Source organism: Helicoverpa armigera, chromosome 12 (genome assembly GCF_030705265.1).
Source record: "Helicoverpa armigera isolate CAAS_96S chromosome 12, ASM3070526v1, whole genome shotgun sequence".
Lineage (NCBI taxonomy): Eukaryota > Metazoa > Arthropoda > Insecta > Lepidoptera > Noctuidae > Helicoverpa > Helicoverpa armigera.
The window spans coordinates 10,511,286-10,528,921 of NC_087131.1; the positions used below are offsets into that span (position 1 = coordinate 10,511,286).

General features: G+C 36.2%; 1 protein-coding gene across 1 annotated transcript in view; it reads left to right on the forward strand.

The window, feature by feature from the left end:
- The window catches only part of LOC110384048 (uncharacterized), a 35,854-nt gene extending 27,953 nt beyond the window's left edge, over positions 1 to 7,901 (forward strand). The window contains exons 6-7 of the mRNA XM_049838553.2: positions 5,462 to 6,302; positions 6,919 to 7,901. Of these exons, the coding sequence (XP_049694510.2) occupies positions 5,462 to 6,276 (815 nt within the window). The 3' untranslated portion in view covers positions 6,277 to 6,302; positions 6,919 to 7,901. The remainder of the gene's footprint in view (positions 1 to 5,461; positions 6,303 to 6,918) is intronic.
- The last annotated feature ends 9,735 nt before the right edge of the window (positions 7,902 to 17,636 follow it).

Genomic DNA, 17,636 nt, shown 5'->3' on the forward strand with positions numbered 1-17,636 from the left:
TGCGACCATATGATACATGAGCATCGCGGGAATGCTCTCAAGTTATCAGATCCTTTACACTTGATGCAATAGCCACTGCAACTTCGGAAAATGATACATCATATTAGATATAATAATAATGCTGCAACTTTGAAGTAGCGTTGCAAAATATACCGTTATTGTCGCATTGTGCAGTGTGAATTATTAATTTAATGAGCTGGGATTTCTGATCTAAACGGTCCCTGTAATGCAATTCTTGTAAGGCTTGCATAGTTACTCAACCGAGTGGGAATTTGTAATTGTAAGCGTTCCTAGAATGATATACCTGCTGAAAATTGTATGGCGTAATTTGTTTTTATCCTTTTTACCTGATAACAACGTAACACTGATGTCATGAATATTCCACAGGTTTACTATGTAAACATTTATTATGAAATATGATATTATTGAAAACATTTGAATTACTCATAATGAAGACATGGTACAGAAAATCAATATTCAGTATTTTTTTTTAATATGACGCTAATTAGGACACTTAAATTAATTTTAAAATTCCATTAGGTTTTTAAAGATGGACTTTATTAAAAAAAAAAATACAATAATAAATCATCAACACCGTCTCCTAATTGCGTAACACCTTTCAAAAAACATTAACTTTAAAAATGTTAAGTATTTTTTCGTCCAATCGTTTAGCTGCTAAACAAGACTTATGCAACAGCTAGCAAAGAAAAAGGCGACACCAATTAAATGTCTGACGGACTATCCATCATTTTTGTAAAACTGTTAGTTACTGTAACATCCTTTTCTTGCGTTACTTCACAAATTATACAGAAAAGTAAACGTTTCAGTTGCCGTGGCAGTATTAACGAAACATAACATGCATCGGTAGATTACTAGTACATATGTATTAGCATTTAGCTTATGGCACTTATGAATTGGTAATATTTGTAACTAGGTTTCACAAACAGAGGTTTACTTAATTTTTATTCAAGACATTTTTATGGAGATCTGTCGTCTCTCTTTATTTAATGGTCAAAGCTAGTTAGCTTTAGCTAGTTAGCTGTTTAACAGCCAGTTTCTTCATCAAAAAACTCAAAGTAATGTCTAAAGTTAAAGTAACGGTTAAATTCAATTTTTTTATGAATTTTGCTGTCACTTTAGCCTTGAAAAAACGAATTTGACCGTTACTTTTACTTTAGACATTACTTTAACTTTAACTTTTGATGAAGAAACTGGCCGTAAGAATATGAATTTACATTAATAACAGTAATTAACATGGCCCAGAATTCTTCATCAACCGCTTTCAGTAAACGTCATCGTTCATTGAAAAAAACCTGATCTTTATTCATTTACTTGCCAAAAAGGAGAAAGTTTATTATTTGCTACATATAATTCAAATTACAATTCTATTCTACAACATCTGACCTATCTTTATACAAAGAATGACCTCTCTTAGCAGCCTCGGTATTGACATTTGCACGCATAAAGTTAAACACACGCAAAGCTATGCACGACGGATGTCAGCGACCTCTCGTGGTCACGGGCGCGCACGCGCACCTATCGAGACCACATTCATTACTGCACGCGCAGTATTCTGCGCAACTTTCGACCTGCGCAGGGCCCGACATTTTACAATATCGACTGTTGAAGCAAATCTCATCGCTTTCATAATATACGGATATAAAAGTAGATGGCAACTTTGTGGGGACATCTCGTGTTAAATAAGAGAATGAGCATGTTTGTCATTTTGCATAAAAATCTGGGTCTTATAAATAAATTAAGACGTAAAAGGTTTTTAGGTGCGGTAATCTAATTTTTATTCGTTAATGTTGTTTTAATGTTTAGGTACTTGTAATATTTTTTTCTGCATAAATGCACTTCGTACATCTATGTGTTTATTGTAACTTTTCAACGTGCGTCATGTTATTATGGGATAACCCAGTGTTGACTATTATACTATATACATTATATGGATAAAGGTCTGACGTAACATAACAACAAGTTGTATTGTTAAATGGTTACTACCAGCAATAAGGGGAAAATATGTTCAAGCACGTGCTAGCACCATAGTTTATCACGACTAATCCGTAACAATGTAGGTTTAATGACTTGCGCCACTATCTAACATTTGTGTGGCAGAGGAAATAAGGACCCTGAAGTAAAAATTATACATATTTTTTTATCATACTAGCTTCTGCCCGCGACTTCGTATGCATCTTACTAGAAAACATGCCAAGAGTAATAATTTTAACACTCACTTCTCTTTTTATCATGCTATATCAAGTGTCACCTAAAAAGTATGATGCAAAAGCAAACTATTGCATTTGAAGAGCATGTATTTTGTAAGACAGCAAATAGGTACCTGACAAATTATAAAAATTACAGTTGTCAAAAAAAAATGCTCTTCTCAAATTCTTGTCACGGACGAGTCATCATTGACAAAGAATTTCCGAAAGAAACCCGAATGCATTACTATTGTATTCTTGTGTTGTTATTGCGCAACTATAACGAAGTGCAATTTCTGCAGCCAAACACAATTTACGTAATTTCTTAAACTTATTTTGTATGATACTTTGAAACTCATTGAATTTAAAATGTTGCGGTATGTTTACTGAAACATGGCATACCTAGCCATTTCCCAACTATGTTGGGGTCGGCTTCCAGTCTAACCGGATGAAGCTGAGTACCAAAGAGCGACTGCCTATTTGACCTCCTCAACCCAGTTACTCGGGAATCCCAATACTACTAGGTAAGGCTGACTGGTTGTCAGTCTTTCTGACTTCTGATTTACGACTGCCAAAGATGTTCAAATGACAGCTGAGATTTATATTTACTTAGTATTAGGTACCTAAGTATAAAATGCTGTCATTATTTTTTATTGCAAAGAATTAGCGGGACAGCTAAACTATTTCAGTAAACCTAAACAAAATTGGCCTGAAGCGTATCAAATATATCCATATTATTTTAATTAACAATACTCCAATGATTTTTGTTAAGGTTTCCTTCAATAGTTAGGTAGGTAACTACGCTGTGTATTAAAAGAAAAGTGAGTGCGTATGTTATTAAGCATCAATGATATCCATATTTGTGTTGCCTACGTAAGAGGATAAAATTATCCATTTTATTCCGTTTTTAGAACAAAGATTATTTGTTTGTGGGAACACACTTCCCCAAGGAAATATAACTTTCACACTCCAGTTTGGCTGCACACAACAATTATCATTTATTTTACGTAAGGTCTGTGTTATAAAACGTTACCTTTCCATACACATGCAGGCCATCTTGTACAATTACAGCATCCTTGGATGACACAACCTGATACTCAAGTTACGAGTTGGCTTATCTTACGTGTCAATTCGCTACTGAAGGACACTCAAGACGATGCAAGTCATACTTAAATTAACTATACTTATGTAATTGCATTCAATGAGTGTACTCAAGTGAATGCAGGTTCTGAACTAGGAACACATTATGCAAATAATCATATTACTTATGTGAATTTCTCTCCTACTGCAAATAACAAGGACTTATGAAATGTATTGAAAGTTGATTTGCTGTTTGTCATTACATATTTTGGTCGTACTTATTGTGTTTTTTAAGGAAATCCCCAAGTACATATTTAAAATATGTTACCCATTCTCCTATTATTTTATCGCTAGGTTTCTAAATATGGTCTAAGTGGAAATGTGTGAAATATCACGTTCGCCAAAGTTTTAGCAAATATTTTCTGAAAGAATCAATGAGTCAGTTCGATCCCATTGTTAAGTATTCTCATGTGTGGCCTCATTTTTAATTAGTTCATTATAATACGTGCTGAAATTTCTAGGTATATAGCCTTTTTCGTATGGGATGTGTTATGAATCAATATTGCCAAGGATATAGGCATTTATTAAAAATATAGTTGTGGTTTGTGAAAAATAAGACCTACTCAGGCAAATACATATTTTAAACTAAGTTTTTGTTAGAATTTTAAGAGATTCATATTATTTTTAAGTTTCTGGGAATGTACTCTTAAATCTAAGCTATTTTAAATAATACCACCAAGAGTATTTTAAAGTCACTCAGCGGAACCCGTATTGCTTTTTCCTACTTAATATACAAAACGTTAAACTTGTCTTTGTTGTATGCACTTAAAACCCAAAACTTAATAAATTCCTCTAAGTGTTAAGTTTAACGTTTCTTGCTAAATTAAGTTTCAACTAAATTAAACTTATCGTAGAGTACACTAGAGAAAGTCCCTTAAAATTTATTTTGCCTGAGAATTGTGTAGTGAAAGTACTTTCAGTAAATCTTAATTAAACTACAAGTCCTACATTCGAAGTTCGTTGTAGAAACAATTTCTGCTCCCCAAAATAACCAAGTTAAATTGCCAGTTCTAAGACTATTGGGATAACCAGTCTTAAAAAATCTCTAAATGTTCAGTACAGTGATTAGGGAGCCCCTACGATTAATCTTATATCTCTATTGTAAAAAACCGTGACGTATACGATCATCTCACGAGTCTGTATCCGATTGATTAAATTGAGAATACAATACGATCAAATAGAACGAATGTGTTGATAACACGCACAAACAAGTGAATTACTGTTATACACGCCTCAATGATAGTTTTTAGTTAATTAGCTACCGCCTTTTTATCGTCCCACTACTGGGCAAAGCTCAATCCATCTCCGTGTGAGAGGAGGCCTCTCACACGGAAATAGATTGAGCGTTAATCACCACGCTTGCTCAATGCGGGTTGGTGATTTCAGACTATATAGTCCGAGTTTCCTCGAGATGGGTTCCTTCACCTTTTTATCAGCCATTGGTGTCTAAGATATGCTTAGTATTTAGTAGTAATAAGTTTTTACTATAACCAGACTTATCTTATTTATCTTAAGGAAAGTATACGTTTTGTGTACGGAAATTACGCTTGATAAGAATGTTTATTATTAACGATCCCATAATATATTAGAAAAAAAAAATTGCTAAAGAAACTAACCTAATAAGAATAGTGTTATCGGCGAATAATAAATTAGGTCAATAATTTTAAATTCAACTTCTAAAAAATCTTAGGTAGGTAAATTAAGATTATTATGAGTTTAGTTTAAACTTTTTTATAGAAAAAATCGTTCATCGTCGAAACATGTTCGAAAAGGGTTTCTAACTAAATTGCGTTTATTTTAGGACACAACGACCCGCCTCAGCCTCATCGTGATGAACCTCATTTTTACAATCGCTTAGGTACAACTTAAACTAGGTTTTATATGCGATGTGATTCGGCCTCAAGTAGTGTAGTTTAAATTGTTGTATCATTAGTTGTTAAGTAGATCGAGCGTCAGTAGTTTGAAGTAAAATAGGCCTATTCATGTCATTACGTATTTTGTTTGAACTCATCTCTTTTAGGTTTCTACATCAACCATTATTTTTTACCAAATCATAACCATAACAGCACATTCACGTACACTAACAAATCGCCTAAGACGAACACTTTCTGGAGCAGGCCGGGGTAAACTGAACGGCGTCCACGCGGGTCTCGTCATACTGACCCCGCTGGGCGATTCGCCGGCAGAGACCCTGGACACCGCGCACTCCGACTACACCGGCCACGGACACACACCCCTCGACCCGCCCCCCTCCATCCTCCACACTGTCTACAGTGCCATCAAGAACGCCTTCACTTCCACCGCCGCCACGCTCACCGAACCCTCGCATGCGCCTTCATACGCCGCACCCTCCTACCCGACCTCTTACGCCGAGGAGCCGACTGCTCCGGCAGCACCCGTGGCGTATCAACCACCTCCACTACCGCAGCCAATTCCATCCTTCAAACCCATGTCATGGGGAGCCGTTAACTCGTACGGCCAACCTGCCGCAGCTGATTCTTACTCTGATTATAACCCTCTACCGCCAGCTCCCAGCTATGACTATGCTGCACCCAAGCGGTCAGTGGTTCCTCCTGTTAAAAAGCAAGGCCTAACACCAGAAAAAATACAGAAAATCACCAATAACTTGAAAAAAGTTACCGCTTACCTAAATCAACAAAAGCGATCTTCTGAAGAGTTCAAGTTAACTGATTTAGAAGAATACCGGCAAATGTTGATAAATGGTGAAGTTCCCTTCCTGCCTACTCCTGTTGTCTCTGACAATGAGATAGGCGTCCTCCCGGCGGAGCTCCTCCCCGAGCCTGTGGCCGTCACCACTAGCACCACCACCACAACTAGCACCTCCACAGCAAAGCCAAGTACCACCACAGAACAGAACAGAAGACAAGACGTCAAATACTTCCTCCGAGGCAACAAGATTGTTCAAGTGTGATTACTCTGACTCTTGACTGACTGAAGGTATGTGACGATGACTGACTCCTACTCTATAGACTGTGACTATCTTCTGACTGTGACTACCTATTCTATGTAAAAAGACTTTATGACTATGACTAACTTTCTCATTACAACACTATTGTGCATGTACAGTGTAGAGTTTAGTTGTTGAGGTACTTGCAAACGCTTACATAAGTCTACACCTGTGAAACAGTATTTTATTTAACCAATTTAGATTAGAAATTGTATTAGCTGCATCATCCTTTGGCTATGGCTTGCAACAGTCTCGAGTAATATTCGCCTCGATCAGGTTGGTTCAAAATTATGAACCTACTCGAGTAAGTAAGTCAAAGCCATTGTATGTAAGAAGCGAGCATAAATCATCTTTCACACTTTGACATTTCGCTAGGACTACATTCTAGGCAGCTTATGTAGAAAGTTGTAGAATATTATGCAAATTATAGTATTTTAGAAATCTGCAATATAACGAATTAGTTCTTCATTTGTCAGCATGCTTCCTATCAAAAGATGTAAATATGAATTTTAAAAAGAGTATAATGATGTATGTATATTGTAAATATACATTATAGTAATATTAAAGTGGCAAGTTTTTTTTAATATTTATGTTTTTATGTTTCAGAATTCCCTGTCGAGCAGCCGCTGCTCAATGCTGAGGACTTGCAGCATTACTACCATCACTAAATTATTCTAATAGTTTCAATGTTTGGTGGTCATTATTTAAGTTATTATTTTTATACTTATTTTCTTTAAAACTTTAATTTCTAAGCCAAAAAGATTTTTGAATTAATTGGTCTTGAAGACTGTTTAATTTCATAGCTAACTGTTGTTAGCCTCAATTATTGTTAATAGTTAATTAGGAAATTGTAAATTAGTAAATCAAGAACAAATCCAGAGATTAATGTCGTTCAATAATATCAGCTACCGCGATATACCAAAAAATATGTAAACAAAAGCAAATCACCGAATGAAATAGTAGATAAAACTTGACGAAGCCACTATGGAACCAGTCCAGGCTTGTAGAATAAGTGAAGTACCATAGCTGGGCTGTGTGCAATCTTCGGATTAGTCTGACCATGTTCCTGACTGTGACCTCAGGCACCCAACAGTGCACCAATCTTACACGTCTTTAAGCTTGAAAGGGAGAAAGCAAAGTTTTTATCTCTTACTTTATGTACTTATATAAAACACTCTATTTTGACAATGATGGAAAATCGAGAGCGTGTCATAAACACCTACCAATATTTAGTAAGTGATTTTATTGACAACGTCTCGAATTTTTCAACGTCTATTATTTAAAGGGCCATAAAGTCACTGCTTACTCCAGTTTAAACGAACTCAAATTGAAATAATACCTAATTAAGGCCGCAGTATTAAGGATAGCAATTTTCAAATGTCAAGTACACTGGTACCATATTTGTACGTAATTTATTAAGCCGCTTATTTGAAGAAATTGGTGTTACCTATGAGAATGTAGGACGGTTTGAAATTAGTGTTGTAAATAATGCTCAAATAACTAATAGATATTATTTATACTTTATTTTGTAATGTAATAAATGTAATTTACTATTTTTGTAAATAAATGATGAAGGGTGTGTGATACAATTCAAAGCATTTTTATTTTTAGAGCCTCATCTCGTCTGCCTAGCCTTTTTCCAACTATGTTGGTGTTGAGTCAATCTGACCGGATGCAGCTGAGTACCTACCAGTACTTTACAAGGAACGACTGCCTATCTGACCTCCTCGACCCAATAAATTGTGGTTACATACTACAAATATGGGATTACCATGTGGCATTGAATTCTATCAATCTACATTTCGGGGAACAAACAGCCAGATGTTTTTGATGTGGAAAAAACAAGTTCATGAATATACAAGTTAATTTTAAAGGTGCCTTTTGAAAGCTAGCTGCCGACAGCAACAGTAACCGCACTTGCAGCAACTGCATGAAATCGGTCGATAACTGAGTGAAGTGCAGCTGGCGCTTGGGTCCAAAACGATTTCATTTAAATACATAAAAACATTAGTGCATCTGCTGAAAAAATGCAGTCCCGAAATATGCGGCCGGCAGTTGCAGTCGGTAGCTGGCGTTCAAAACGTACCTTAACATACACACCATCTTGTTTCGACAGGAGATTAAAATAACCACAGAGTCAACTTGGCTCTTCTTCTTCTCTTCGATAGCGTCTACTTAAATATAAATAGTTATAAATAACCTTCCCTTTATAACTATTTCCTTCCAATATCAAATATATTATTGTTTTGAAGTTGAAGCTGAGTTTGTATGTTGGTTTACTTGAACGTGGTAATCTCAGGAACTACTGGTCCGATTTGAAAAATTATATCAGTGTTACATAACCCATTTATCGAGGAAGGCCAGGAGCTACTTTTTATCCGTTTCCGTGAAGAAGTTCCCACGGGACGCGGGTAAAACCGCTGGCAGAAGTTAGTCTAACATAAGCATCACACGCAGCGCCTGCAGAAATTTTATTAGCTGTACGTGTCATTGAGACATGTATGTAAAATCATAATAGGAACCTAACCCCAATCTATTGCAAGCTAGACCTGAACAATCAACCGATCATCTAATCCTAATATTCACGCTATGATACAATAATAAGCAGGCAGATATCTTTCAGGAACTGACAATAATTGGTCGCGTGATATTTACACCAAGATCGTGATTGTGATGCAATCTGTCATCCGGTATGGCAAGGGAAATTAACTGTGATCACGAATTAATATACACCGGCACACTTCCTGCACTTAGTAAATAGATTAAAGTTATAACAACCTCGTGAGGCGGGTAAAGGTGTTTCATTAAAATACTGCTTCTAGGGAGCTAGTAATAAATTATTAGCATTACCTATAGGTTAGTTGTAGTTAAATACTTAACTCATATAATAAATCTAGTACTTTATTTTTCTCTACAGATCCTTCTTTCATAAATAAAAATATTGCAATGTAAATAAATATCATGCGGATATGGGTACCAAGCCATGTTAACTTTATAATGATTTGCGTTGCTTTAAAAAAAGGCAAAAATATAATCAAGTATTACAATAATAAACTAAGGAATCACGAATAGGTGCATAGAAACAAATGCAAGTCGCGGCAGCCGCACTTTTTGCTTTTCATGTGTTGAAAGGCGCTTACTGTTGTTTTTAGTAGGTTAAAAGGTAGGTTTTTTAAAAAATATGAACTTCTGAAGATGTGTCAAAATTGGGATTTATAAATTAAAATAGTCTATGGCAAAGAATGAGCAAGAAAACGTTTAGCGTTTTGCCAGCTTAAAATCCGCTAAATTGTGAAAAGTGTAAGTGACTAACAGTGTGAAACCTTAGTCTTAGACGGAAAGAAAAAACTTCAAAAAAGACACAAGAAAAATAGAAAGGAGATAAAAAAGTGAGTCCGAAGATTTTCTACTTACGTAATTATTATACTTAACCATTTCCAAAAGCAGATAGCTTCCTGCACGAATCTCGCATATTCAAACAGATTTTAATAATTTGAATGTACTTACTCTAAGCCTCCCAAATGATGACGGAAGAAGGAACGCTATGAATCGAAATAATCCACCTTAGGTTTACATAAGGCTGGGCACTAGTCTTCCTAGTGCGTCTGGCTTCATTACGCTCACTTTCAGTATGATTGAGGTGCTAGGCCAGCAATTAAGGAGGTTACCGACCTTAAGATTGATTGACACTCCATAGCAGGCAAGACATTTCAAAACGTAGAAGAAAATTGTTTACCTTCATATAGCAAAGAAGCTAATGATAAATCAAACCCAAGTGCGTACTGGGACCAAAGGTTGAATTTTATTAAGTCTGAAGATAACTATTAGTTTCTCAGGTTTTTTACTGTAAATCCGGTTATTTCTAACAGGAGACAGGTGCCTATTTAGGTTCAAGCTTATGAAATCAAAGTACGTAGATGTTAAGCCTGAAACTGCGTTATGCGCTCAATGGCTCACTTTTGGAGCACTTTTTTATTACCGTCGAGTCTAGAGATCTTTTAACCTATGTAACAGAAAAATCTCGCTAAATAGGTACTTTATTTCATCCATTAGTATTTTCTTTTAATTTTCACGTCTGCTTTTTAACGGGTAGCGAGAACAGGTATGCTTGCTATACAGGTTACCATTCAAACAACCACAAATCATTAGTATCAGACTAGTTCTGAAGCGCGGAAGTTGTTAAAGTTGTCTTAGGAAAGGAAGCATTTATTACTTACGATACATTCTAATAGTATTTCCTTATACAACTGCTGCAAATATTCATTATACATTCTATTCATTTTGTTCTTATCTCCAACCTTTTTCAAGCAGGTAGGTACCTAACTAACGGTGCAAAGACATTGATATTGTATAAAATATTTAAATTGTTAACGGTTAATACCTTATTACGGAAGACGAATTGCTAAGAACTGTCGAATTGCTAAGAAATGTCCAATTCACTAAACTCTTCAGTTCAGTTCATGTTTGTGATTGCGGTTTGTTCTTCTGTTTATCTAAGCTTTTACAGAATCTGTTACTCTGTCATGTATTTGTCTGCAAAGTTCTCTTATTAATTTATTAAACAAGTTCTTCAATTATCTGCGAAATATTATTAACGTGAAAATATAAAACATAGTGATCGAGCTCGAACTACCTGTTACAAACCAAAACAACCTATTCGCAACAAAAGTAAAAACTAGTGTGAAAATACTGCGTCGCAGTCACCGGTCATCGGCGACGATTTCCAGTGGCGTGCGCAAGAGTCGGTGACTCGCGCTCCGATGAAAAACTGCGCTCTCTAATGCATGGATGATATAATTTGTTAAAACTTCGCCTAATGTACTCCTATTCATAATACGCACATTGTTTACTGCAAGCGTTTATTAATTAACTATGAAATAATTGATCAGATAATGTAACTTGAATTTTTTAATGCAAACGTATCGTGGCATCGCATGATAATCTTCTTAATTTTGACACAAGTTAAACAGACTACAATTAACTGTTGTAAGATATATTTAACATTGGTAGTTATCAAGGATCATAATTCATCGTCTGTCTTAAGTTTTTTGGAGATCATCATCATCAGCCTATCGCAGTCCACTGCTGGACATAGGCCTCTCCAAGTGCACGCCACTGAGATCGATTTTCGGCTTCTCGCATCCAGCTCCTGCCAGCCGTCTTGCGCAAGTCATCACTCCACCGTGCCTGAGGACGTCCTACACTACGTTTGCCGAGGCGCGGTCTCCACTCTAGAACTCGTTTACCCCAACGGTTATCGGTTCTTCGGCTAATATGGCCAGCCCACTGCCACTTCAGCTTGCTGATTCGGTGGGCTATGTCGATGACCTTGGTTCTCTGACGGATTACCTCATTAGATAGTGAAACTGTTTTCTTTTGTAGGTACTGGTTTGAAGAAAATAAATAGGAAAAGGCAGAGAGTGCAGTGACTTTATAAAGGATAGCCAGAGAGGGTACAGCAGGTTTAACTGACGGCTACAGTGATCTCAGTAATTATTGCCTCATGAAGAATTAGTAAATAAGTACCTATATGTTATGGATATATCCTACGGTTTTATTTATGTGTTTCAACCTAGTTTTCAGAGATCAGTTAGCTGTAAATGGACCTGGGTAAATTACTTTCCACTAATAAATAATACAGTTTAAAGACTTGCAAATGTTCAAAATATTGAAATTGATATCAGTTGGCTGTTAGCAGCCAAAAGTTACAAAGCGGTTTTCACCAGGCCTAAGATTATCTAAGCTGCTTCCACCCCTATGATAAAGGAAATGTTATGTGGTAGAATCACGCCGATCATGTATTGATAACTGCACAAGCTAGCAAGCGGCCTCGCTAGTGGGGGTTGGTATAAAGCGATCAGGTGACCTATTTCGCGCCCCACAACCAACCGTCGGCAGACCAGTGCTGTTGTAGCAACACTCGTCCAGTGTTGCCAGTTAATAGTGGCTTCTTCTTAGTGAGAACGATTGTGAACTCTTTAGTAAACTCTCTGTGCTTGGACCGAAGTGTTTTGAGTGATTTGTGAAAGATTTCTACAGAATGAAGGTTTGTAATACCAGATGCTACTTCATAATTTCATTTTTAAGTTTACATTATAAAAGTTAATCATTGGAATTGATGTATGGTCAATTCTTAACTTTGATTGTGATTAAAAAACTAAACATTTCTCAGTTCCATAATGATTGCCATTTTCCCTTAATAACAGCTTCTATATATCTGTATCTGTAAATAAATATCTGTATTTTAAAGTGTTCGCATAAATTAAGCTCAGAAGCAAATTGCGTTCATAATATAGCAATTTAATCCAATAATCCAATGAATAATTTTCCCTAATTAATACAGTTTTGCTAGTAAGCCTGCAGTTGCAATGTGTCAATTATCCGCGATGTGTATCGGAGAGAAACTGCATTAGCATGTATCTGTCAGCAGGATCGGTTGGTTCATTACCAAGGCCGGAGCGTGGCCTTGTGGAGTACGAGACTTGTTTGTAGGCACGCGCGGTTTGCCGTGAATTTGCGAAGGCTTCATGCGACTTGATATACCCATAGCAGAAGTGTATAGTAGGTACCAAAAGAGTGTATTTACCAAGTTTATGTACCAATAAAGTTTGAATTCTATGTGTCCATTTTCAGACACATTATTTACATTATATATTTAGAATGTAGATCGTTACCTTAACTGTTTACTGTAATAAAATACATATTTTTCAAGACCTTTATAAACAGCAGTCTAAAATATTGTACGGTTGTGTAGTCAGTGTAGATAATCACTCAAACACTTATGCCGAACTAGTAGATATTACTGTACCTTCTCAGTAACTCACGGCTAATTACGAGCTATGTCACACTAAGAGCTCTGATTATCGCAATCTTTCTCATCAAGCTACAGATACATGATAGCAGTAATCTGCTCTTACGCGTAACAGTTTAGCGCGAAGAAAGAACTAGCCAAGGCTTGACCAACCGGACTAGATTTCACATCAGCCGGTAATGGCACTCGCAATAGTGTCATCCACACATTAAAACTAAAGATATTATTGCTTCTGTGTTACTTTTACTTTTTTACTTAAATCAATGAAGTTATTATGTGTTTGCACGGAGCAACAACAATGGCTAGAGGCTTGGTTTCTGTGTCGGTGTCTTGGAAAAAGTCCGAAGAACTTTGATCACTACTTAAAAGACTTACGTCTCTTAGGATGTCCGCTTTTAGATAAAGTCAGACACTTAGCCTCTAACTAGGAGCCGAATTAATAGTTACTTTTACATTATCAGCATGGTCCCTTTTGCCGAAGGAAGCCAAAATTCTGTCTAGATTTTGATGATTTAATAAAAACTACATTCCTACTGTCAAATCAAGTATTTCACACTATTAAAGTCGAGTTGTGTCATAAAATTTGATTGGGACCGTTGTTAAATTATATTTATTAGGTCTCGACACTCAATCTTGTTTAATACCACTGACCTATCGGATATACCTGTTAAGTTAATTAGAAAATTACGCGTGAGCTTAAAGCTAATTGAGCGAAAGGGGAGATAAATGATATTATCGTTTTCCCATGTAATGGCGACATCAATTACACGCGGTAAATGAATTGTACTATAACTGTTTACCTGCTTGTAAATGCCATACAAATATTACACAGGTTTGTGGATTTACTCATCCAGTGTTTTCCTCGATAAAATAAATGCTGCGGCTGTGGTGAACCACAAAACGTCGATAATATCTGACCTGCATATGGCTTATCATGGGGATAAAATAAAACGGTGCAATTGATGTTCAATCAATTCAAGCAATTGTATATGCACAACCAAAAGGATTTTTAATATTTGTCTGAAGTATCGGTACTCCTAAACAGATAGACTATATAATGGATTGGCCTATATACCTAGATTACGGACTATTTTCTCGTTTCAATGTAGATCTGTTGATATCTTTTTTCCCGTGATGAATGAAAAGTGTGACGAAAAATATTGTTCCTTAACAAAATAATAGTGAACCATTAGAGCTCCTGTACACTGCAGTCTAAACTGTCGACCAATGGTTGGCCCAATGGTTGGCTGACGAATTTTTTTAAATGTAATCGGGACTGCGACCCAACTCCGGTCGGCAGATCGTTGTAATTTTCACACTACCATTCATCTGCGTACCTACTGTTTTATGAGCCAGATCAAATTTTCGGCCGACTAAGCATGGTGGAGGCTCTCTCTTACAATTACTATTCCCATACACAGTAATAATTAATGTGACATAGCACAAACCAATATTAACATAGAACATAATGATAATACTAAACTTGTGCCTTTTCTCTGATGTAGCGGGCTCGTGGCTATTAGACTGTGGCTACCGTTACCGTGCTGCTTTATTTACTGCACGCCAAGAGCAGCACATGGTTAATTGTTCTTATTATAGAAGAAACTAGAATAATATTCTTGAATATTTACCATCTGTAATTGATGTTCTACCATCTATGAGCCGAATAAAGAAAAATAATCTTCTTAGAGACCAAGGAATCGTCAGTCTACTGGATACATTGTTGGGACTCCAGTTTGTTCAATTGATTTCAAATTAAAGCCGAAATAACTATGCCGAAATAAAATAGCTTGCTATGAACTCTAAAATCATCAAATCTCAATCAATCAAATTTTAACGTTAACGAATTTAACGTACCTAAGTTAACGTGGAAGTTATCGGCTAGACCTAACAGTCAGCCTGTTAAAGCTTAGGTTTTAGCTATTAGTTTGATTATACTTAACAGGAACACTTGCCATACCTTTCAATTAAATATCAAGGAAGTAGACAGAGTTTACTTGATAGTTGTTCCAACAAACAACCGACATAAATCTATAAGTTTTTTTCCAAAACGTGCAATTTAACCATTATCGAGAAAGCGACGAAACAAAATGACAGATTGGGAAAGTCGCAAGCTCGCATTATGTTAACGTAATGATAGGAAGCTGCTCTGGCCGACACGGTTTCCTTGAGGTTTCGGTTTCATTTTAGATGGGATTGATGTTTGTTGAATATAGCCCGATAAATAACAAAGTTTTTGTGTGAAATATCAGAAACCGAAATCAAATCTGATTAATCGAAAGTCAAATACAAAACGAAAATGAGTAATCGGTCAAAATACCTACATAAAAAAAAGGATCCCGACGAATTGAGAATCTCCATCTTTTTGGACAGTCAGTTGAAAATGTAATGGGATTTTTGTTTCGTAATATAGGCAGAATAATGAGCAGGAACTGCCGCTACAAAGTTCATGACAGGCTTAACTATTTTGTTTCTTTTAATTTGAGAGCATCCTAATCTCAAAAGTCTTTATCACAAACAAACAAACAGTTATTCACATTTTCGCCCATCCATTCATTGCATCAATTCCCGTTTCAACATAGCTTTCAAATGCTTAGTCGTTGAAATAAATCTAGTAACTCTAAGCCGGCTCATTGCCCTTCCTACTGATAGGCCCCAGACGTTACAACAATGTAGCTGCGACCGGTCTTACAACAGGCTGGCTTCCTGGACCGCTATAACTGTTCATTTTGGAAAAGCTTCTAGCACCTATTGGTATATGTATGGTGTATGGTGTATGTATGGTAATATGTACTAATTTCTTTATTAGCTTTTCTCTGGGTTCGAATATAACGCATTTCCTTAATAAGTAAAGTTCTTCATTAAAAACTGGCATCGTTAATTGTATCACATATTGTACGACATATTTTTTTTATGTAGGTATAGACATCTACTGTAAAGGAAGTTTACCAAATCTCCTTAATTAAATATTATATGACACAAATTGAGCAGTGCATGTCACTCATGTGTCACGAATGTTTTATTAAGCGATGTCTTTTCCGATGCTATAAAATACATTCTCTTTCCGGAAGATGGTCTTTGCTGCGTGTTTGTTTTAGTTTATTACTCTATATTCCTAAACTATGATTTGTGAATAGGGAAATTAGCATTTTAAGGCACTAAAGATGCTATAACTAACAAAACTTTATTAACATGTCGTGGTGAACACAAATTGCGTGTTTGTTACGCATGAGGACGGTTTCACGCGAATTTTCTTAAGAGAATAATGAATAACAGTCGTTTTTCGTTCGCTCCACTCGTTTGCCGGATTCCTAATGTCGTCGTTAGTTAGTTTCAGTGCTAATTATAGATGTTAATGCACTGTTCGGTTAAATGGATGCTAATCATTGCAATAAAGAGTTTGTTGATGCACGTTTAGACAATGTTTCAGTGAAAAAAGTAATGACTTCAAGATTTTAAAGATTGGGCGGTTTGAAATCAATAAAACTGCAATTATACGTGAATTTTCTTATAATTTCTAGTCATGCAAGCTCAAGCGTTTTTCTGAAAAACCTATCTGATAGTAAAACTATTAACGTTCATGGCATTTACGTTTAATACTTCGGTCTATAAAATGAAATAGATGATGTGATATGGACAGGTACCTATCTAGGCAGTTTTTACTGCTCATTTAGGTACTGCAAAACTATCTGAATAAATACCCATTAATAATAATATGATTTGACCTGAGGTGCTTATGATTTATGGAATTAATTAAAATACCTCTCTAGTTGTGGGTGAACGAGATGGAGTGTCACTGATACCCACCTACTTACATCAATAGCTCTTATGGCTCCTTTAGTCAGAAAGTTTGACAACCAGTCTTACCGAGGATTCTCCAGATTGACAAGTTCTCCATGTAAATAGTGGTAATCAGTTAGACAATACCGACCCCAACTTCGGGTCGGGAATCATGGGAAAAGGCTAGACGAATGATATTTGATAATATTTGTGATTTCTATAGCCATTATTCATAGTCTTGAATGTTTCTACCTCATGTTAAAATATAAATATGAGTCGTTTTCGCGCGCATCCAGCCGTGACAGTTTCACTGCAAACATTTGTGCACGGAGCACAAGCATGTGAGCACGTTGATAAACTATGAGCATACTGATTGCATACATTATAGCTGGGAAACTTAAATATTTTGACAACCCTTCATTTCATGTGGTAAGTAACTAAAATCTTTCTATTTAGACTAGATGCAAGGTCGGACCGTGCGCACCGACTATGACGACTATCTAACCATTGTAAGACCTATAGGCGATATTCGGTTTCCTTAAAAGCCGGAACTGAAGAAATCATCATCCTCCTGCCCTTATCCCAATTTTATTTGGGGTGGGCGCAGCATGTTTTCTTCTTTAATAGGTAGTCTTCTATCAGCCGTCATCTCACAAGTAATATTTTACTTTCACATAACCCTGGATGGGTTCTGGTAATTTCTTTGGTTTTCCCCTTCCTCTGTATCCATCCA